The sequence below is a fragment of the Mustela putorius genome, unplaced genomic scaffold, assembly GCF_011764305.1.
Source record: "Mustela putorius furo isolate JIRA1106 unplaced genomic scaffold, ASM1176430v1.1 tig00003909_pilon_pilon_pilon, whole genome shotgun sequence".
Classification (NCBI taxonomy): Eukaryota; Metazoa; Chordata; class Mammalia; order Carnivora; family Mustelidae; genus Mustela; species Mustela putorius.
This window is the reverse complement of record NW_025422057.1, coordinates 167,488-188,908: the sequence shown is the minus strand read 5'-3', so window position 1 is coordinate 188,908 and position 21,421 is coordinate 167,488. Positions and strand designations below refer to the sequence as shown.

Sequence of the window (21,421 nt, the reverse complement as noted above, 5' to 3'; positions counted from 1 at the left end):
ATTAAAGTCCCTTTGAACTCACTCATTCATGCATTAATTCATCTCAGGAGCATTCCTCAGACCACCTCTCCCAGCCCAGGTGCAGTTCTCAGCGACCCCCTCTTCGCCTTGGTCCCATGTGGGCGCGCGTCTTCCGCGATCCGCACCCTCAGCGTCCTGCTCACGTGGGTCTCGGGCGTGCATCGTCGGCGTGGGGCGTCGTCGGAGCGGGGCCCGGAAGAACCAGCTCCTGGAGCGCCGCCTCGCAGAGAGCGCCTCGCAGAGAGCGCAGGAACCGGCCCCGGTGTTCTGCCGTGTCGGGGTCCCCAGCGCTCACAGAGGGACGCAGCCCTTTGTGGCCACGCCCACTCTGGCCACTGCCTCCCCCCCTCGCTCCCTCCCACCATTCCCCCCGACACACCCTCCCCAACCAGGTCCCCACCTGGACCCCAACCAGGACCACACCCCTGACCACATTCTCCCTGACCACACGCTGGCCACACCCTCTGCATCTTTGCACTGGACATCCCGCGGGCCTGGGGGTTGGGGGAAGGTGCAGCAGGAGTGCGTCCCTGGGGTCAGGAAGGAGAGAAGGGAGCTGGCAGGAACTGGGGACATCCCTCTGGGGGTCTGGGCATGGGACAGGGGACCTGGAAGACGCGGAGAGCAGCGTAAGGGTGTCAGCTGAGCAGAGAGGGTCGGGAGTGTGCAAGGTTCCCCTACGTGTGCCGCACTTCCCAAGTGCTTAGTGCTGCCCGGGCTGGACGGTGCCCTCTCCGGCTATGTGCCGAGCTCTCTCCCAGGGGCCCTCGCCCTTTCAGTTCCTTTGTAGGGTTCTGATTAGGCAGCTTGTGAGTGAAGTGCATTGGGGGACCCACTCGAAGCAACTGCAGGTCCCTGGTGCCCTGAGACCCGAGCTGGGGGTGCCACTTAGTGCTGGGAGAGGCTGTGGCTCAGGAGCTGCTGCCCAGAGGGTTCTGCGGATGGGGGCCTCCTGCCCTCTCCAGGCTCTCCTTGCCTCCTCCATACTGTCTGAAAACCTGAGCGGCCCTCTCGAAAACGGGTCATCTGGCAAAGCTTTGGATAGCAGCCATTACTGATCTGATTCTGTTTATAAAATAATACGCGTTTCTTACCGCAAATGCAAAAACTTACAGAACCAAGAATGAGGTTGGAAAACACTTGTTCTACACCCAGAAATGAACACCTCGGCATCCTGATCGACATCCACGAGACCTTTTCTATGCACTGATGCGCATCTATGAGTGCGGTTGACGCGGTGCATGGTCCGTGTGCTGCGTGTTTCGCTCCGGAGACTCGCAGACGTGTCCGTGTTAAGTGCCCGATGTCTGCCGAGTAGCCCTCCGCACGTGTCTTCTATCATTTATCCTCACTCCGTTGCACTTGTGACGGCTCTCCGAAGCCCCCGTCCTCACAAAGAGAGGTGTGTGCACCCTTCGTGATGGCTGACCACAGTCAGGCATTTTTTAAGGGTTCCGAGCAGATTGCTGTCTGTCCACAACGCCCCCGGAGCTTGGATTGACCTTTTGCGTGGGGCAAGGGAAGGTGGGGCCTCCAGGAAGCCTCCAGGAGCCTCACACCTGGGTGTGTGGGAAGCCCAGCCCAGGCCTCCCCACCTGCCACTGGTGCTGTGTGGGTGTGGCAGGGTGGCCCTGGGCAGCTGGGAGGTGGGCGGCGCTTCCTTCCCGAACTGCTCCCTGCCGAGCTGCAGCCCACCTCCTGCAGGGGCATGGGGCCCCCTCTCCGTGCCCAGGGGGCTGCAGCGGTGGGAGACCCCTCCTCCTGGCCTGTTGGATGCCCCCTCCAGGTGAGTGTGCTGCTGTCCACAGGGCCCTGGGCTCCAAGAGGTCCCCGAGCGGAGGGGACCACAGCACCTGGGCCCCAGAGAGACGGGCTGTCTCAGCCCTTTGCAGGCAGAGTGAACCGTCTGTGTTCAGGTGAAGAGCCGAGACCCTCACTCTGTGGAGATTCCTCAGGAAAGGATCCTCGGGCGTTCATTTTTGCTAAATCTTTAATTTCTTAATGTCATGGACACCATTGAAATAAAGTGTGAGCAAACTTAGGAAAATTAAAATTAAGGATCCAAATTGAGATGGAAGGTGAATATTTGATCTCTAATTTTTGAAATTTCTGGACCAAGGGTCCTTGAGTGCAGCATTTTTGCCATGTACAGCCTTCCTGTGCTCTCGCTCCGGAGGCCGTGTCTGGGGGTCACTGGGGCTGCTGGGAGCAGACAACACTGGGAGGCCCTGGCGCATATGCCCCCCTGCCCCCACAAGGGCTCTGACTAGGCACCAGGGTTGAAGACTGACCAGGCGATGCACGTTCCAGTCAGGCACGCAGTCCCGGCCTGGGGAAGGGGCCCTAGGCCCCCAGGACAGAGCTGAGGGTGCTGTGTTCATCTATCCCTGGCCCCCACGTGGCCTGAGGAGGTGGGAAGTGAGCCTTTGCTGTCACAGTCTGCGTGGGGCTGGGACCTGGGAGACGCTGAGGGACGAGACGGTCCTCCTAATCCACGGGTCGCCCCACCCCCAGACTTCCAGTCCTGGCCTAAGGACCCCTTGGCCCATGGGGGCTGTGCTGGGCCAAGGGATCCTGGTCCTCCTGGGTCCTTCTTCCCTGTGGGCCTGGAGGGTGGGGCAGTCGGTCCCTTGCCCGGAGGCCTGCCAAACGTCTCCCCTGCCCTAGATGGACTGTTTCAGTTCAGTGTCCTCCCCAGGCCACAAGGAGGCCCAGCTGGGGTGCGCCGGGCACCCCTGTGCCAGCCTCTGGAAGTGAGGTGTGGCCTGACCTGGGGCACCGTCTCCAATGCCCACCTGGACCGGGCCAAGGCCCACGTGGTGTGCTGGGAGCTGCAGTGTGGCTGGGCGGTGTCCACGCCTGGAGGCGCCCAGTTCAGCCAGGGCTCCGGGCCTGTGTGGACGGAGGCCTTCCGTGGTGCAGGTGTCTCTGCTGTCCCACTGCCCTCGGGGGCCGGGGCACCAGCGTGGGCACCGCCCGGAGGCCGGGCTCAGATGGGAAGCAGGAAGATTGTGTTTCTTTCGCTGTGAAGGGCACTGTTCTCTCACTTTCCTTTGGCGTTGGTCATCGCTGCTCTGTAGAGGTTCAGCTGATTTTTATGTATTGATCTTGTACCATCAACTTTCCTGAATTTATTTAATAGTTTCTTTTTTTAAGGATTCTGTAGGGTTTTCTACATAGAGGATCATGTCTCTGTGAATACAGATATTTTACTTGTTTTTCCCATCTGAATGCCTTTTTCTTTTTTCTTGCCTCATTGTTCAACTAGAGCGTGCATCTGGCATTGACTGGGAGCCATGGGAAAGGGGTCCCATCTGCCCCCGCTGCGAGAGGAGCTTGCCGGCCACCGCCGCTGAGCCCCGTGCACGCTGTGGGCTTTTCACGTCCGGCCTGGGTTGTGTTGAGAAACGCTCCTTTCCTTTCCAGCTGAAGGGTTTTCCCCTGCCGCGCGGCTGGGTGGTGTCGGACACCCTCTCTGCCTCAGTCCGGACACTCATGTTCCGTTGTCTCCTTTATGAGCGAAGTGGACAGTCTGGGGCTGGGCTTTTCTTTGCTCAGAGATTTTGGTTTACTCATTCATTCTCTTTATTTTTTATAAGTCTTCTCAGATTTTCTGTTTATTTTGGGTCAGTTTGGTAGTTGGTGTTTCTGGAGATCTGCGCGTTCCCTCTGGGTTTTGTCGCGTGCTGGCTCCCGGCGCACCACGTTCACTTCTGTTCTGTTGGGTTGGAATGCCTCCACTTCTGTTTCTGAGTTTAGGAACTTGAGGCTTTTCTAATGTTTTCATGGTCAATCTAGGTAAATGTGAATTTTATTTACCTTTTCAAAAAATATTTTATTTACTTAACAGGGAGAGAGTGAGAGAAGGAACATAAGTGGGGGAGGGGCAGAGGGAGAAGCAGGCCTCCTGTGGAGCAGGGAGCCGCACCGGGACTCGATCCCAGGACCCCGAAATCATGACCTGAGCTGACAGCCAGAGTCAGACGCTCAACCGACCGAGCCACCAAGGTGCCCCTGGCTCGCACATCTTCCAACGAGAAATCTGCTTGCGGTTTTTTATGTTTGTTCTTTCATGTGTGACCTTTCTTTATGCCTTTGATTCCTCTTACGGTTCGCTACTGACTGTCAGTCATTGCACAACGGTGAGTTTTGATGGGTTGCTGTGTGTTCATGCTGCTTGTGGTGACTGTGGGGATTCCTGTATCTAGAAAATCTTTGAAAAACTTTTGACCAATTTTCTTTGCTGTTTCCACCCCTCACTCCAGTATTGGGAATCCACTTACATATCTGACAGATGCTCAATATTGCCTTATGGGTCACCTGAGATGCTCACTTTTCAGTCTCTTCTACTTCACCTAGCTTTTCTTTTTTTTTTAAATTTTATCTATTTATTTGTCAGAGAGAGAGAGAGAGAGCGCGAGCACAAGTAGGCAGAGTGGAGGCAGAGGCAGAGAGAGGAGCAGGCTCACCGCTGAGCAAGGAGCCCAATGCAGGACTTGATCCCAGGACCCGGGGATCATGACCTCAGCCGAAGGCAGCAGCTTAACCACTGAGCCACCCAGGCGCCCCAGGCTTAACTTCTTAACAATTTAAATTCAGTTAGGCAGGTATAGCACCTCATAGTTTTTGATGTAGTGTTCAACGACTCATTAGTTGTGTACAACACCCCATGCTCATCACATGTGCCCTCCTTAATGCCCAGCACCCTGTTACGCCCCCTCCAACCCCTCTCGCCCCTGACCCTTGTTTGTCTCCCGGGGTCCAGAGTCTCTCATGGTTCGTCTCCATCTCTGATTTCCCCCGCTTCAGTTTCCCTCCCTTCCCTTATGGTCCTCTGCTATGTTCCTTATGTTTCACATATAAGTGAAACCATATCATAATTGTCTTTCTCTGCCTGACTTCTTTTACTCAGCATAATCTCCTTCAGTCCCGTCCATGTTGATGCAGATGGTGGGTATTCATCCTTTCTGATGGAAGCATAATACTCCATTCTATATACGGACCATATCTTTTTTATCCATTCGTCCATTGAAGGGTGTCTTGGCTCTTTCCAGTTTGGCGACTATGGCCATTGTTGCTATGAACTTTGGGATAGAGATGGCCCTTCTTTTCACTACATCTGTATCTTTGGGATAAATACCCAGTAGTACAATTTCAGGGTCACAGGGAAGCTCTATTTTTAATTTCTTAAGGAATCTCCACCCTGTTTTCCAAAGTGGCCACACCAACTTGCATTCCCACCAACAGTGGAAGAGGGTTCCCCTTTCTCCACATCCTTGCCAACATTTGGTTTTCCTGTCTTATTGATTTTTGCCATTCTAACTGGTGTGAGGTGGTATTTCATTGTGGTTTTGATTTACATTTCCCTGATGGCTAATGATGTTGAACATTTTTCACGTGTCTGTTAGCCATTTGTATGTCTTCATTGGAGAAGTGTCTGTTCATGTCTTCTGCCCATTTTTTGACATGATTATCTGTTTTTTGAGGGTTGAGTTTGAGGAGTTCTTTACAGATCTTCTTTATCAGCCCTTTGTCTGTAGTGTCATTTGCGAATATCTTCTTCCATTCTGTAGGTTGCCTCTTTGTTTTGTTGGCTGTTTCCTTTGCTATGCAAAAGATTTTGATCTTGATGAAGCTCCCAAATTTCATTTTTTCTTTTGTTCCCATTGCCTTTGGAGATGTGTCTTGAAAGTTGCTGTGGCCAATAAATACCTGGTTAAATAAAATCACTTTATAAAAGAAAAAAATTATAAAAATCTATAAATGCTATGATAAATAGCTATCCAGTATTTGTTTAGCAATGCACAACAAAAGTTTTCTCGTAGAACATAAAAGAACAAGTTAACGGGGACTACTCTGGGGATAGAAATGGGGTGTGTGTGCAAGGGGGAGGGCAGGTCCAGGGAAGACCAAGCATCTGTTGGAACTGTTCCCACTGTCTTCATGTAACAGTTCGCAGTGGTGATAAATACATATCTACTCTTGTATAGAGGAAGTGGGAAAAGTTATTCAAGGTTAATTATAATCAGATTTTTTGTTTGATTGTCCTAACCCACTGAGGTGATGTGCTACATTAGGGATCTTCACAGCTTTATGTGGTAAAATCAGTTACAATTTAGAAATACGACTAAGTGCTTGCAAAATTGGGAGATGAATTCTAAGTGGCTAGAGTGCCCAGAGGGAGCAACTGAAGCCATTTTTATGTGCTGAGTCGCCAGCGGCTAGTGCCAAGCAACATCCTGTGGTCAGTTCATTTGTCTCCTGGAGTCAGGCAAGATGAGAATGACAGAAACTCAGATGCTGGCTGGCTGGTTGGAAACATTCATGTGGTTACTATTTTGAGAGGATTTAGAAGAACTCTTTTCCCTACGATACTGTTTTCAGCACTCAAGGACAGTGTCACCCTTCGAAGCAGCCTATGGTGCTTCCCACAGCCTGCCAATGGTGTATCCAGGACCTGGTCACGGGGGAACTCGTGTGCTGTGTGGTGTCTGTCCCATGGAGCCCCGGGAACTGCCTGTGGCTGAGCCATGCCATATAGAGGTGACCCATGGCCTACAGACCACCGGCGTGTTCGGGGGGACTACAGCACAGCCCAGCTGGCTAAACTACCCATATTTACTAAAAACGGTACCTTCAAAAACTCAGATTATGATACTGACAACTTTTCTTTTTTAAAAACGTACTTACTTAGATTCTATTTAGTTAACATATATATGCTATATTATTAGTCTCAGAGGTAAAGTTCAGTGATTCATCAGTTGCACACAACACCCGGCGCTCGTTACGTCACGTGTCCTCCTCGGTGCCCCTCCCCCAGTTACCCTGTTCCCCGCTTGTCCCCGCCAGCAAACCTCAGTTTGTTTCCTGGATTTAAAAGTCTTTTATGGTTTGCCTCCCTCTCTGTTTTTATCTTATTTTATTTTCCCTCCCTTATCCTCTGATCTTCTGTTTTGTCCCTAAACTCCACATGAGTGAGCTCATATGATAACCGTCTTTCTCTGACTGACTTATTTTGCTCAGCACAACACCCTCTAGTTCCATCCATGTTGTTGGCAAGATTTCATTCTTGTGGTGGCTGAGTAATGTCCCATTGTACATCTATCCCATCTTCTTTATCCATTCATCTGTCGATGGACAGATGGGCTCTTTCCAGAGTTTGGCTACCAGGGACATTGCTGCTATAAACATTGAGGTGCAGGTGTCCCTTCAGATCACTATGCTTGTATCTTTTGGATAAATACCCGGTAACGCTATTGCTGGGTCATAGGGTAGCTCTATTTTTAACTTCCTGAGGAATCTCCACACTGTTTTCCAGAGTGGCTGCACCAGCTTGCATTCCCAGCAGCAGTGTAAGAAAGTTCCCCTTTCTTCCCGTCCTCGCCAACACCTGTTGTTTCTTGTGTTGTTAATTTTTTTTGTGCTGTTAATTTTAGCCATTCTGATCAATGATACTGACATCTTTTTATTTTATCTTATTTTTTCAGTGTTCCAAGACTCATTGTTTATGCTCCACACCCAGTGCTCCATGCAATCTGTGCCCTCCTGAATGCCCACCACCGGGCTCACCCAACCCCCCACCCCTCCCTTCCAAATCCATCAATTTTTTCCTCAGAGCCCACAGTCTCACGGTTCATCTTCTTCTCCGATTTCCCCCAATTCAATTTTCCTTTCTTATTCCTAATGTCCTCCACTATTCCTTAATCTCCACAAGTAAGTGAAGCCATATAATTGACACTCTCTGCTTGACTTATTTTACTCAGCATAATCTCCAGTCCCATCCACGTTGATACAAAAGTTGGGTATTCATCCTTTCTGATGGCTGAGGAATATTCCATAGTGTATACGGACCACATCTTATTTATCCATTCGCCCGTTGAAGGGCATCTTGGCTCTTTCTACAGTTTGGTGATTGTGGCCATTGCTGCTATGACAACTTTTCTTTAAACAAACAGGATATGAATTAGAATTATCTGCTAAACAGAGGAATTTCATTGAGGGGTTCCTATAGTTTTCTCTGTGTTGAGGAAGAATACCAGATACCATGATGGGCACATAGTGGGAGACAGGAAAGTCTTGATTTTATCCTAAGTCGGGTGTACTCATACCTTAGCTTATGAAGCACCCCCCAGGGAACCTGTTAAAATGAAAATTCTGATTCATTAGTTTTTAAAAAACATCTTATTTATTTATCAGAGAGAGAGAGAGAGAGAGAGAACAAAAAAGGGGAGGGGCATGCAGATGGGGAAGCAGGCTCCTTGCTGAGCTAGGAGCCGGATGTGGGACTTGATCCTAGAACCCTGGGATCATAACCTGAGCTGAAGGGAGACGCTTAATTGACTGAGCCACTCAGGCACCCTTCAGTGATTTAAAAAAATCTTTGTATTTGTTTACTTACGAGAAAGCAAGTGTGAGGGGGAGGGCAAAAGTAAGCACAAGCAGGGGAGCGGCTGGCAGAGGGAGAGGGAGACACAGACTCCCAGCGGAGCAGGGAGCCTGATGCAGGACTCGACCCCAGGACCCCGAGACCACGACCTGAGCCAAGGCAGATGCTTAACTGCCTGACACCCAGGTGCCCCATTATTTCAGTATTTTTATAAATATGGCAATGTTTGCCACCTACATCTATTTATTTCCAACTTGTTTTTCTTCCTTACATTATGCTTTTATTATATTGTCCCCATGGATAAAACACCCAACAGGAAATTCCAGGTGTGATGTATTTCCACATTAAATGGATGGATTCGGGATGATAGCCCAGGTGTGGTAAATCCACAGCTCGCTTCCTTATGTTCTCACTGATGGGCACTTAGGCAGTTTCCACTTTTTGCCACCGCACGAAGTGATGGAACGGACAACGGTGAGCCCATGTGCTGTGTCTGTAGGCAGGAGCAGCCAGCAGGGAGACTGTCCCATAGTGGGGTTTGCGCGTCTTCGTCTTTGACAGATGTGACAAGTCAGAGGCACTGTGCATCATTTGTCATTTATTTACCACCTCTTGTGCTCCAGGTCCCGTGTTTTGTGAGGATGCAGTGGTGTGCAAAATCCAGAGCCCCTTTCTTAATGAAACCCAGTGCGACAGATATTAATTACATAATCGATTGAATGATTAGCTGTGAGGGAAATAAGAAAGCACTAGGAGCAGATAGTGGAGAGACCGAACTCAGGCTGGCTAGGGAAAAACTACTCAGGATTGAATGTGCAGCAGGGGTGTGAAAAGAGCATGTGTTAAGCAGTAAATAGTGTCCCACGTGGAAGGAGTAATGTGCACACGAGACTCGAAGGGGGTGTTGCTGTGGCTCATGAGGTTTCTGTCGCGTCCCTGGGCCGGGGATTCCAAGGCAGTCATTGCACGGGACGGGAGAGGGTGTAGTCCGTGCTCTCCAGAGAAACCACCAGTAGGAGGTACACGTACTTTTGGACTTGTGGTGATCTGTATCTATATCTATTCACACACATACACACACATAGATAACATGCACACATATACACATATGCACATGTAATCACATGCATGATATGGTACAATACGGTGTGCATATATGTATGTATCTACTTATGTTCATATATACATAGATTTGGAGGTTTATTATTGGGGAGTGGCTGATGCATTTATGGAAGACAAGAAGCCCCACTACCAGCCGTTTGCAAACTGTAGAACCACAAGACCTGATGGAGTCATTCAGCCCAAGACCAGACTTCCAAACCGGGGACAATTTGTAGTCCTCTTTTGAGTCTCCAGCCAAGGAAGCAAACATACCCTTCCTTCCCTTTTTTGTTCCATCCGGCCCTCAGCGCCCCCGTGACGCCCACCCCCACTGGGGAGGAAGATCTATGACCTTCTTTACCCGGCTTGTCCATTCAGATGCTAATCTCTCCCAGACACACCCGAAATAACGTCCGAACCGGCTGTCTGTGTGTCCCAGAGCGCAGTCAGGTCCACACACGAGGTCCACCATGGCAGGAGCCTCCCCTCTGCAATCTGGAGCTGAGACCCATGTGGCCTGAGCAGAGCTTCGGGTAGGTTTTCAGGGGCATTTTGTTTGTTTGTTTGCAGGGGCATTTATGATGGAGTTGAGCTGGCTCCCACCTCATGAAAGTCAGCAAGACAAAGATAGAGACTCTGGTTTGGTGTGTGGTCCAGGGGTCTGAGAAGTAACCAACACATCCATTGCACCTTACCGTGTGTTATATTCCAGGAACTCCAAACTTCCAGTGACAGGTGGCAAAAGCCACAAGTCACTGCGATGTTAGAGAGAACTCATACAGGAATATTTTCTCAATAAAGCTGTGTTTTGAGTCACATAGAAAGAGGGTATTTATAACAGGTGGGATACATCTCATAAGGGTCAGTGGTCAGAGAGCAACAAAGAACACAACTTTAGAGACTGCCAATTTACAGGTTTTTGATCACGAGTATCAAGACTTTCCTGAGGGCTGCCTTGACATCCTTGTTCTTCAGGCTGTAGATGAGAGGGTTCAAGGTGGGGCTCACCGTGGAATAGAGTACAGCCATCACCTTGCCCATCCCGGGGGAGTAGCTGGAGCCAGGGCTCAGATAGGTGTAGATGATGGTGGAGTAGTACAAGGTGACCACGGTGAGATGGGAGGAGCAGGTAGAGAAGGCTCGCTGCTTCCCCTCGGCTGTGCGAATCTTCAGGATGGTGACGATGATGAAGCCATAGGACACCATGGTGAGCAGGAAGTTCAGCATGGCAAAGAAGATGTCGGCCATGACTGCCATGATGTTATTCACATATGTGGAGGAGCAGGAGAGTAACAGCAGAGGGGGGATCTCACAGAAGAAGTGATCAATCACGTTGGGGCCGCAGAAGTTCAGCCGCAACATCAGGCAGGCATTGACGCCAGCTCCTAGCACGCTGATGCCCCACACGGCTCCAGCCAGCACGGCGCACACCCCCGGGCCCATCATGGAGCTATAGTGCAGTGGCTGGCAGATGGCCACGTAACGGTCATAGGCCATAGCGGTGAAGAGCAGCACCTCCCCGGCCACTGACCACGACAGGAAGTACATCTGGGCCATGCAGCCTCTGTAGGAGATGCTTCTCTTCTCTGCCACCAGGATTGCGAGCAGTTTGGGTACCACGGTGCATGTACAGATGATGTCCAGCACAGACAGGTTAACCAGGAAGAAGTACATGGGTGTGTGGAGCCTGGAGCTGAAGGCGATGGCCACAATTATGAGGCAGTTGCCACAGAGGGCCGTGGCATAGAGGCAGAGGAAGAGGATGAAGTAGAGAACATGGAGCTGCGGCCTTTCCGAGAAGCCCTGCAGGATGAATTCCGTCACTCGCGTCTGATTCCTCATGGCCTTTGACCCGTCTGTTCAAGCTCTTTCCTGTTCGGCAGCTGGGCTGGAAAAAAGTGTGTGGAATTAGTGGTCTAAGTGTGGAATAAGTGAATATGCCAGACTCTCCCAGAATTTAATCCTTTCGTATTTCATTAGACTCAGACATCACCGGCTAACAAGCTCCTCTCAGGGAAATGGGCGGGTGTGCTCGCTCTTGCTTCCTCCTGCCGCCACGGCACCCAGGACCCCTGCCCACAAACACCCCACCGCGGCATGACGGCCTCCCACAGTGGTCCCCCGACCATGCCATGTCCCTGTGAGGCCCTTCAGGAGACAATGCCCAGTGTGCACGGTCGGCCTGAAAGTATCTCCATGTCCTGTCCTGGCCCGGGAGTACCAGGCATTAACCCCTCTTCCACCCTCCGCCCCTTCCTCTGCCCGGTCCCCCCGGGTCCCTTCACATTCCTTGATGAGCTGCCCCAGACATGAGGCAGTGGACATCAGTGGACGTCACACTCGACATGGAGCCTGGGCTCTGCTTAGGGGGACAGAGTATGATGGAGGCAGGAGGGCTGGTGGGAGACCTAAGTCACCGAGGGGGATGAACATGAGGTGCAGGCTGGGAGGTGCAGTCGGGACCAGACTGGGAAGGTCAGAGGGGATACAGGCCTTCTTGGAAGCAGGGAGGATCTTACAGGTTGAGGGTCCAGGGCAGTCCCACCAGAAGAGAGCAGAACGGAGGGTTTCCCCGAGGGCAGTGTCGCTGATTCTGTCCCCGTGACTTCCCCGTCCTGGGAAGGGGGCATCCAGTCCAGGGCAGGCATCAAAGAGCCTGATGGCAACTCCCAGCTGCTTCTGCAGGGGTGACCTTGTCCATAGCTCTTATTCCGGCTGGGTTTGTGCTGGCACAACAGAGATTAGCACGATTTTTGGTGTGTTTTATATTTCTCAGTCATGTTTCTTGTATGATAACAGACACAGGGTAACAGTTCGAGGATGAACCTGTACATGACAAGGGGATATGTCGGGCTCATTGAGAAGGCAGGCACACAGTCACACAGCAGATAGAGTCATCGTGGTCGCACCCGGCCACAAGCACACTCTGCGTATCTGCAGACGCACTGGCCCTTCTCAGATGGCCAGCAAGGGACTTCCGAGAAAGCTGTGCAGCCGTTGCAGAACAGATGACAGTATTACTACTGAGTGGGGACATCTTCCAACCGAAGCCCAGATCAGCCTCCGGGGAAGTCCATCGGGAGCCCGAGACAGCCCAACTCTGTGTGCCTGCCACTTACATCTGTGAGTAAAGCACCTTTTTAAGGGTTCCCACCACAAATGAGTGACAGGTTGTATCTTCACTGTTTTAATTTTGACTTTGTACTATAAAGGTACAGACCTGCCCCAAGTTCACAGGGGCAACCCAGACTTAAGAAAAATATCTCTGGGGGCACCTGGGTGGCTCAGTGGGTTAAGCCTCTGCCTTTGGCTCAGGTCATGTTCTCAGGGTCCTGGGATCAAGTCCCACATCGGGCTCTCTGCTCAGCGGGGAATCTGCTTCCTCCTCTCTCTCTGCCTGCTTCTCTGCCTACTTGTGATCTCTGTCTGTCAAATAAATAAATAAAATCTTAAAAAAAGGAAAAAATATCTCTGCTTGAAATAGCACATGTGAATGGGTCCCCAGCATCTTCATTTTTACAATCCCAAGAGACCTTCATGCTGGAAAGGCAGGCACAGGGGAAGCCACCCCATCTTCTGAAAGAGCCTGTCAATTGCTCGTGTCCTGTGCAGTCATGTATTAATAGGGGCACTCCTGGAAGTGTTATTAAATACACCATTCTGGTGACTGGACCCAAAGTCAGACCCTCCCAGGCTTTTCCCGTCCAGAAGAGAACACTGTGCAGAGCACACTCTTCTGCTGCTGCCCTTGGCTTGGGCTGTGCTGTGAGCATGTGGGGCCCGCGAGGAGCAGAGAGGTTGCAGTCGGAGTGTCAGAGGAGGGCCGGGGGAGCACAGAAGCATCTGAAGGAGAACCGTGCTCTCCTTCCCCGTCACAGTCTGAGCCCGGACACTGTGTGGTCAGCAGTCGGTTTAAAAACTTGATGACATGGCAATTTATTATAACAACATGTTCTCTCAAAAAGCAGAAGTCAGTTGTGTTTAAACCAGACAGACCTGCACGCAACACCAGGGCACAGCTAGGGTACACGGACCCCTCCAAGCAGACATGGGAGCCCTTCAGGACACTGGGCTCTGGGAGGCATCAGGTCACTGCAGACACGATCACGCTCGCACCCAAGACCTCACAGAAGGTGCATCACCCAGAGGGAAAAGGGAACAACCTTCGAGCCTTGGATCTGTCTTACATCCTCGGGGTTAGGAGAAGGGACAAGTGGAGCAGCACCCACCTCAGAGGGGATCCGCGTTGCCCCGGGCTTCCTGGACAGGTGTTCGGAGGTGTCCGCTGGTGTCCTGGAGAGGATGGTGCACAGCCCCACACTCACACCTGCTCTGACCTGCAAAACGCAGGGACGTGGGCCTTGGCCACAAAGTCCTAGCCCCTCCCTCCTTCCCTGTCCTGCTCTCTCTGTGGCCCCTGAAAATGATGAAAACTTACCCCTAAAATTAAAAATTGCTATAATAATAATTTGTGACCTAGCAAACAAAAAGTTTCATGCCCTAAGTCATTTTGTTCCACTTGTTTTGTGAAATGAATCTAATAATAATAGCAAGAGATCCGTTATCAAGAATAATACACAGCATGACTTAAACAGTTGTGGAGCAGATGAAAGCTTCTTTCTGAGTCCCGGAAGCATTGCAGATGGCCCTTAAGTTGCCTAGGGAGTCCCCTCGGGCTTGACTCAGAAGAAACAAACACGTGACCTTGTGCTGGCTCTTCAGGGGCCTTGTTCAGTGGCAAGTGGGGTCGGTGGGGTCTGTGCTGAGGACAGCAGCCAGAGCCCAGTGTGGCCTGCTTTCAGCCAGGCAGCTCTGCTGTGTGATGTCATGAGTGAAAGTGTTAACCCATTGGGATCCAGCTCCAGATTCTGTCACTTAGAGGGATTCAGGAGCCCTGGGGGCCTTGGAGCCTGAGGCGGTAGCCTCAGCACAGAGTGACTTGTACTGAGGGACAAGGCAAGCGGTATTGGCGGGAGCGGCCACTCCAAGTTAGAGAGAAAACTTACTTCCTCCGACGGGGCTGTGACGGGCAGTGTCTGCCAGACACCAGCGTCCCCAGTGCCCACTCTGAGCGCTGGTTTCTCCCGGAAACACAGCACTAGAGGGTTCCTTGGAGGTGACGACACTGACCCTTAGTGTAAAATGGGACCGCAGGTGCGGGGGGGGGGTATCAGCCTACGTCACAGGCCCGTGGATGACAAGGCTCACCACAGCACCACACACTCCTCCGGCCACTAGGCTGGGAGGCTGTCCAGGAAGCAGAATAGGGAACAGTGGGAGTTCTGGGCAACACTGGCAGGGACAGGTGTGCCAGTGGGTGTGGGGGCAGGAGGCTTGGCCATGGCTGGGCATAGGCAGGACAGGCCAATAACAGCCACACAGCAGCAGCCAATGAGGGCGGCTGAGCCCGTCTGAGCACTTAGGATATGACGATTTCCATGGGGTTTCTCTCTCTCTCTCTCTCCCTTCCTTCCTTTCAGCTCAGTTAGCCAACATCCTTAGTCTTTGATGTAGTGTTCAATGATTCACAGCCGCATATGACACCCAGTGCTCTTCACAGCACGTGTCTCCTCTAATGCCCATTACTCGGCTACCCCGTCCCCCACCCCCCCTTCAGTAATGCTCAGTTTGCTTCCCGGGGTTCATCGTCTCTCATGGTTCATCTCCCTCTTTGATTTCTCTCCCTTCAGATTTCCCTCCTGTGCCCTATGGTCCTCCATGCTATTCCTTATGCTCCACATGTGAGTAAAACCATATGATAACTGACTCTCTCTGCTTGACTTATTTCACTCAGCATAATCTCTTCCAGTCCTGTCCATGGTGTTAATAAAAGTTGGGTGTTCATCCTTTCTGATGGCGGCATCATACTCCATAGCGTATATGGACCACATCTTTATCCAACATTTGTTGAAGGACATCTAGGGTCCTTCAACAGTTTGGCTATTGTGGACATTGCTGCTATGAACATTGGGGTACATATGGCCCTTTCTTTTCACTACATCTGTATCTTTGGGGTAAATATCCAGTAGTGCAATTACAGGGTCATAGGGAAGCTCTATTTTTAATTTTTTTAAGGAATCTGCACACTGTTTTCCAAAGTGGCTAAACCAACTTGCATTCCCACCAACAGTAGAAGAGGGTTCCCCTTTCTCCACATCCTCTCCAACACATGTTGTTTACTGTCTTGTTAATTTTGGCCATTCTAACTGGTGTAAGGTGATATCTCAATGTGGTTTTAATTTGAATCTCCCTGATGGCTAGTGATGATGAACATTTTTTCATGTGTCTGATAGCCATTTGTATGTCTTCATTGGAGAAGTGTCTGTTCATGTCTTCTGCCCATTTTTTGACATGATTATCTGTTTTGTGTGTGTTGAGTTTGAGGAGTCATTTATAAATCCTGGATATCAGCCCTTTGTCTGTAGTGTCATTTGAGAATATCTTTTCCCATTCCATGGGTTCCTCTTTGTTTTGTTGGCTGTTTCCTTTGCTGTGCAGAAGCTTTTGATCTTGATGAAGTCCCAAAAGTTTATTTTCACTTTTGTTTCCAGTGCCTTTGGTGTTTTTTTTTTTGGGTGTTGGGTTTGAGAAATTCTTTATAGATCTTGGATACCAGCCCTTTATTTGTCATGTCTTTTGTAAATATCTTCTCCCATTTTGTAGGTTACCTTTTGGTTTTGCTGACTGTTTCCTTTGCTGTGCTGAAGCTTTTTATTTTAATGAAGTCTGAATAGTTCAGTTTTGCTTTTGTTTCCCTTGCCATTAGAGAGGTGTCTTGGAAGAAGTTGCTGTGGCCAAGGTCAAGGAGGTTAGTGTCTATGTTTTCCTCTAGGATTTTGATGGATTCCTTTCTCACATTGAGGTCTTTCATCAATTTTGTGTACATCATCATGTATGGTGTAAAGAAATGGTCCAGTTTCATTCTTCTGCATTTTGGCTGTCCAATTTTCCCAGCATCATTTATTGAAGAGACTTTCTTTTTTTCCATTGGATATTTTTTCCTGCTTTTTTGAAGATTAGTTGGCCATAGAGTTGAGAGTACATTTCTGGGATCTCTATACTATTCCAGTGGTCTATATGTTTGCTTTTGTGCCAATTCCATGTGTCTTGATGATCACAACTTTGTAATATAGCTTAAAGTCAAGCATTGTGATACCATAGCTTTGGTTTTCTTTTTCAGTATTCCCCTAATTTGGGGTCTTTTCTGGTTCCACACAAATTTTAGGATTGTTTGTTACAGCTCTGTGAAAAATATTGATGGTATTTTGATAGGGATTGCACTGAATATGTGGATTGCTCTGAGCATCCTTTCTTGATTAAAACTCTGCAAAGTATAGGGATAGAGGGAAGATATGACAATGTCATATAAGCCATCTACGAAAAGCCCACAGTGAGTATCATTCTCAGTGGGGAAAAAATGAGGGCCAAGATGCCTTTCGACAGATGAATGGATAAAGAAGATGTGGTTCATATATTATATGAATATTATTCAGCCATTCAGAAGGGATGAATGCCCACCATTTGCATTGACATGGATGGAAATGGAGGGGATTATGCTAAGTGAAGTAACTCAAGCAGAGAAAGACAATTGGCACACGCTTTCACTCATATGTGGAACATAAGAAATACATGGAAGGCCAAAGGGCACAGGAGGGAAATCTAAAGGGGGAGAAATCAGAGAGGGAGATGAACCATGAGATACTCTGGAACTCGGTAAACAAACTGAGGGTTTCAAAGGGGAGTGGGGCCGGAAGATAGGGTAATGAGGTGATGGGTATTATGGAGGGCACATGTAGTGATGGACACTGGCTGTTGTACACAACTGATGAATCATTGAACAGTATATCAAAAACTAATGTTGCACTATACAATGGCTGACTGAACATAATTTAAAAATTTTGAGAGCTTTTCCTTAAGGTCATGAATATGACATAGATGTCCCCTCTCACCTCTGTTGTTCAACATAGTACTAGAGGCCCTAGCCTCAGCAATCAGACAATAAAAAGAAATAAAAGGCATTCAAATTGGCAAAGAAGAAGTGAAACTCTATCTGAAGATGACATGGTACTTTATGTGAAAAACCCAAAAGACTCCACCCTCAAATTACTAGAATTCAACAGGAATTCAGCAACGTGGCAGGATACAAAATCAATGCACAGAAATCACTGGCATTTCTATATGCTAATAATGTGACTGAAGAAAGAGAAATCAAGGAATCGATTCCACTTACAATAGCATCAAAAACCTTAAGATACCTTGGAATAAACCTAACCTAAGAGGTAAAGGATCTACAAGTTAGGGACTATAGAACGCTTACAAAAGAAATTAAATTGAGGAAGACACAAAGAGATAGAAAAATATTTCATGCTCATGGATTGGAAGAACGAACATTTTGAAAATGTCTATGCTGTCTGTGGGGTTTTTTTTTGACATCTTATTTGCATTTCCCCAGCTTTTAAAAGTAAAATTAGTAAATAAAAATTATATCTATTCAAGGTGTGTTACTTAATGTTTTCTTCTAAGGATTTCTACATTTTTTTTCTTGTGGTGCAATACTCATAACAAAAATTTTACTATTTTAACTATTTTAAAGTGAACGATTCAGTGGGATTGACTACTCCTCATCACTATCTTGGTCCAGAGATTTCTCATTGCCCAAATAGAGACCCTGGAGCTATGAAGTGGTCACTTCATATCACCTCCCATGGCTGGGCAACCACCAGTCTGCACTGAGGCATGTGGTGTTTCTTGTCATGGACACTTTCTATCCTCACTGTAGCAGGAGAAACAGCAACAAGACATGCACTGAAGACCACTGTGGGGCCACAGCTAAGCCACAGCACCTCTTGCCAGGGCAGTGCATCTGTTAGAATCAAGGTATCCAGATGCCATCTTCCAGATGTTGAAAACAGCAAGTTACAGAACAAAAAGCATATCCTATTGTTAACATAAAAGTTATGAGGCAGGGGTATCATTCTTTATATAAACACAGGCACACAAATGCACAGGCAGCAGTTTGCACGGACGCACAACAAGTACACAACAGTGGTGCTGGGGGCGTGGTCAAAGGGCCTCGGCTTTGTCTGGTAATGTTTCAGCTTCCAAGCAGAATGTGTTTGTGGACTGTGTCCATATAATGAATTGAACTGAGAGAAAACAGAAAAAGTGGAAGAGAGGGGCCAATGTGACAAGTAAAAGGCAGGAAGGGCAGCCCACAGAGGGACAGAGGCATTGGGACACCTTGAGGAATAGCTGGCCAGGCCCCCCCTCTCTTCAGAGCCAGACAGCATGGACTGCTTTGTATTTAATTTTATTTTTTTCATCACAACAATTACACTCCTTCTTCCCCTCTCCTCCCCTCTGCTGACCATCAGTGTGTTCTCTAGAGTTAATGGTTTCTCTCCTTCTTTTTTTGCTCATTTGTTTTGCTTCTTAAATTCCAGATATGGGTGAGATCCTGTGACAATTGTCTTTCTCTGACTGACTTATTCCGCTTAGCACGACACTCCCTAGATCCATCCATGTCATTGCAAATGGCAAGAGTTCATTCTTTTTCTTGGCTGAGTAATATTCCATTGTGACTCAGCAACCTGCAGCACGAGGTGTGTGAGAGTGGGAACTCCAGTGAGTGATAAGCTGAAGGTTGGTGATTATGGGCTGGTCCCAGCGTTGCAAAGTCCAGAATGAAACTGCTGTTTTGAGTCTTACTCTAGAAGCAGTGTTTAGATTTCAGAGAAAAATTTCCAAGTTTAATCAAGTTTCATTCCATTTCTCAAAGCAAACCTATGGGATGGGTGCCAAACCCACCCCAGGGTGGACTAAGTGCCTCCAGCAGCTCCTGCCTTCCCTCACCCTGGGCCCTCAGCAGCATCACTCTTGTTACCACACACCTGCTCTCTGCTGTCAGAAAGGCCCCTCCATAGGCCCCTGAGAATAAAGAATTTTGCTCTCGTTGGTGCACAGTCCCCACTACCTCCCTCACTCCAGGCCCCAGGGACATGTCCACTCAGAATCATGGTTTAAGAATGGATGATGTTTCCAGCCCAGACTGAACACAAATCCCACAGACAAAACTCTGATGTTATCCTGCCTACTGGATGGACACAGGATTGTGGCTGAGGAGGCTGGAGGTGAGGGAATTGTGAGGCATGTAGAGGGCTAGTCCGAAAAGGCTGGCAGGGATCAGCCAGACTCAGTCCTAGGCAGGGAGGTGGAGGTTAGGAAAAAAGTGACCTGGTTAGAGGGTGGAAAACACCTGTCTCTCTGGATGTCAGGATGGACATGATGGTCACCATGTCTGTCATGTATAGCACCCACCCTGCAGAGACTCTGGCCTCTGCCTTGCCTGGTGCCCAGTGGTCCTCACACATTAGCTGACTGCAGAGGAAGATACAAGGCAGTAGACTAGCAATCTGGGAGGTCTGATGGGTGTCTTAATCAACAAATTGTGGAACACTGTGTGTATTTGTGTCTGTAACCAATAACACATTGAGGGGCCTGGCAAAGTTCCTGCATACATAGCTGATGAGGTTTTCTTACTCCTGGCATTCTGTTTTCCATCCACACGGAACTGAGTGTCTGGGCTCAGGGCATCACCAGAGCAGAGGTGAGAATTACTGTGAGTGCATGGCAGCCTGATGGCATACCTGGGGGCCTGGTGGGGCCCAGGGAATCAGGAGATGCTGGGACCCAGGAAGAGTAGGCAGCTTGATGTCAGAAAGGTCAGCCAAGTAACCAAGAACTGTGTGTGCCAGGTGAGATCGGCCAGGTAAGCAGGTGCTCTGTGTGTTAGGTGAGAAGTCAGACCATGACTTCAGAAGCACTGGTATGAATGAAGGATCCTGAGCTGGAGAAAACTAGGCTTGGAGGAAGCTCCCCTGAGGCCAGCGTGGGAAGTAGATAGGGGTAGGCTGCAGGGAAGGAAAGCAGTGAACAGTTTTATAGGAATAAGGGAAAGAAATTGGGAAGGCAGTAGAGTGGGGCCATGAAGGGAAGATGTGTCTTGAGGTGTTTGAGGAGGTTGGTGGGTGCCCAGGAGGTGTAAGGGACAGAGGAGGAGCCAGGATGGCCGTGGGGTTGGCCCATGGATTCTCGAGACACGAACACAGAATTGCTATTCTCATCATCCCCGAAGCTCAAGTCCAAGGAGACTGCACCATAGTGAGGACTTTCTGCCTTTGTACTGCAGGCAGAACAGACACTTTTCTGTCATGAAGGGTCCATGTCAAGAGTTGACAGTAGTGAGAGTATTTGGAAAGTGACTTCACTGATGGATTCTCTTATTCATAAAGTGTGGATAAACTTACCCAAAGAAGTGGTATAAAGATTAATTTGGAGAGACAGTGGGGACTTGCCACCAGTTCTAACTCCCAGTGTTTAAGAAGTGGGCATGCGGCTTGGGAGGTGAGAGTGCCAAGTGGTGAGAGCATAGGCTTTGGGAGAGACAGAGGGCCTGTCCAATCTTCACTGCATTTCCACCCAGGCTTCCTGCAACCACCACGCTCCTGGGATATGCACAGAGACTTAGGGACCCACTCAGCCTGCCCCTTGCACTGGGCCTTTCCTCCCCATGTGTCTGGCAGAGTCCTCACCCTCTGACTTTGGCTTTCCCGCCCTCCTGGTCTCTCCCCTGTTCTGCACTGGACGCCTCTCTCCCACCCTTTCAGGGACCTGCTCTTCGGCCCTGCCCTCTTTCCCCTGTGACACGCGTTCCCCCTGCTGACTCCTTCTCACACTGCTCACATATTTAAAGCAAATAAGCAAAAAGACAAAACAATTTTTCCTGGAAGTCACATGCCCTCACAGCCTGAGGTTTTGAAGGACCATCTGTGAGACCTTCATTTCAAAGGCAGTCCTTGCCTTGTTCTCTCACGCTCCTGCCTGCACCGGGGTACCTCTTGCAAGGGGCTCTTG

General features: G+C 49.3%; 1 protein-coding gene across 1 annotated transcript; it reads right to left on the bottom strand.

Annotated features, from left to right (window-relative positions):
- Positions 1-10,341: 10,341 nt before the first annotated feature.
- LOC101692935 (olfactory receptor 13A1-like) lies at positions 10,342-11,350 on the bottom strand. Its single transcript, XM_004782370.2, has one exon. It carries the CDS (start codon positions 11,348-11,350, stop codon positions 10,418-10,420), a length of 933 nt encoding a protein of 310 aa, XP_004782427.1. The 3' UTR covers positions 10,342-10,417.
- Between the last annotated feature and the right edge of the window lie 10,071 nt (positions 11,351-21,421).